The sequence below is a fragment of the Myotis brandtii genome, unplaced genomic scaffold, assembly GCF_000412655.1.
Source record: "Myotis brandtii unplaced genomic scaffold, ASM41265v1 scaffold601, whole genome shotgun sequence".
Taxonomy (NCBI): Eukaryota; Metazoa; Chordata; class Mammalia; order Chiroptera; family Vespertilionidae; genus Myotis; species Myotis brandtii.
Genome location: NW_005370276.1, coordinates 2,221,486 through 2,223,653, shown reverse-complemented (window position 1 = coordinate 2,223,653; position 2,168 = coordinate 2,221,486). Strand labels below are relative to the sequence as shown.

At 51.9% G+C, this 2,168-nt stretch overlaps 1 protein-coding gene across 1 annotated transcript in view; it reads left to right on the top strand.

The window, feature by feature from the left end:
• The window catches only part of SHANK1 (SH3 and multiple ankyrin repeat domains 1), a gene marked incomplete at its 5' end in the record, with an annotated part of 58,706 nt that overhangs the window by 55,331 nt on the left and 1,207 nt on the right, over nt 1-2,168 (top strand). Inside the window, 1 exon segment of the mRNA XM_014550455.1 lies at nt 8-99. Coding sequence (XP_014405941.1) covers nt 8-99 — 92 coding nt within the window.

Here is a 2,168-nt window from a genome sequence, read left to right as displayed (position 1 = left end):
TCTGCCCTGGGCCCGGGGAGGCAGCGGGGGCAGCGGGGACAGCCACCACGGGGGAGCCAGCTACGTCCCCGAGAGGACCTCCTCCCTGCAGCGGCAGAGGTGAGCAGGGGCTGGTGGTGGGCGAGGAAGCCAGAGGGGGCCCACGCTGTGGGTACCCGAGTCCACCTTCCCCACAGCTGTGTTCCTTTAAGATCCCCGGTGGTGGTAGAAGGAAATCAGAAGCCGGGCTGGCTCGGTGGAGTTTGCCCTGAAAGAAGCATGCTGTCACCGGTGCTTTAAACTCCCCTGTATCTCTGTAGTAGCTTCTGTGGTCTCCTCCCGTCACCATGACAACCCACACGCTTATTCACGAACCCAAAGAGTTAGTGACAAGGGAGATGGGAGCACAACTTGCAGATGTCGTGTGTCCTTCGCGGGTTGTCAGTGCGGAAGATCCCTGAAAATCTGCAAGTCCCTGGAGCCCTCGGGGCTCAAGACAAGATGCTTGAGGCCACAGTGGTTCCGTGTGTGGTCCTGGAGCCAGCCCTGCACTTTTCTAACTGGGTGACCGTAGGCTAAGGAGTCACCTCTCTGTGGACGGGGACAGCATAGCACCCCCCTGAAAGGCCTTTAGAGGCCTTTGTTGTAAGATGAGATGGAGGAGGGGCGGGGCCTCTTACTGAAACCCAGCAAGTATAATGGGGAAATACCCATGGTGCCTACGGTTTCCAAAACAGCTAGCCAGACAGGATGGCCACAAAGTTCAAGTTCATTTCAGTCTTAGGGAAAGTAGAGTCGCATTCCTGATTTAGACAACCGGAGAATGAAGAGAAGTTTTTGGGTTTTTTAAAAAAATATATTTTAGTGATTTTTTACAGAGAGGAAGGGAGAGGGATAGAGAGTTAGAAACATCGATGAGAGAGAAACATCCATCAGCTGCCTCCTGCACACCCCCAACTGGGGATGTGCCCGCAACCAAGGTACATGCCCTTGACCGGAATCGAACCTGGGACCCTTCAGTCCGAAGGCCGATGCTCTATCCACTGAGCCAAACTGGTCAGGGCTGTGTTTTTGTGTGTGTGTGTGTGTTTTTTAAATTCCCCGTCCATCTGTGGAGCTCACTCTAATTGTTTGAAGGTCTGATGTCCTTTGAACGTGGCTTTATCGGGCCATTGAGTATTCTTAAGGATTCTAGATCGAGAAAAGGAAGCTTAGTGTAGGTGACAGCTGAACCAATTATTTACCACCTACTGGGTGCTGGGTGCCCTTATGGGGAAAAGGGGGCCCCCTAGTGGACAGGACAGGCAAAGTGTTGCCCAAAGACAGAGCTAGAGGCCAGACTGCAAAATAATTGGAATCATCCCAGGGAGGAAAAAAAAATGCAATAAGGGGATGGTTAGAGAAGGTCCCTCAAGAGCGGGAGGAGTAGAGACTGGAGGAGGGAGGGGGGAGCAAACCCCAGAGCTACTTGGGGGAACAGCGAGCTAGGCAGAGGGAACAGCCAGTTCAAAGACCTTGAGGCTGGACTGTTCTGGAAGGAGCTAAAGGGATGAGGGGAACCTTTTTCTCCCCTCGTTTCTTCTCTCTTTCATCTCCCTCTCCTCATCTCTCTCTCTCTCTCTCTCTGTTCCCTGTCCCCTTCCATCTCTCTCTCCCCTGAACGCTCACCCTCTCTTTGTTCCTCTCCCACCGTCTCCCTGTCTTCCACTCTGCTGTGACTGGCCATAACCCTAAAAGGCAGTATAGAATAGTGGTTAAGAGCTCAGACTTCGGTGCCATCTAACCGGGCTCTGCCACTTCCTGGCTGTGTGTCCTTAGGCAAGTTACTTAACCTCTCTGTGCTGATGACAATAATAGTAACCCGCATCAGGGCTGTCGTGGGGATTAAATTGAGATGCGATATGTAAAGCACTTAGAACAATGCCTGGCACACATGAGCATCAGTAAGTGGTGGAGATGATTATTATTATCACTTAATGTCTCTTTTTCTTTCATCTCTCTTGACTGTCACCCTCTCCCTGTCCTCTCATTTTTCTCTCCCTTCACTTCTGTCCTGACATCCATCTTTCCCCCGGCCCTCGCTCCTTCTATCTCTTCCCACCTCTCTTCTCCATCTCTTTACCCCGCCCCTATGTCTTTCTTCCTCTCTCCTTACATCTTGACCTCTTCCTCTTTCTCACCTGCCCTTA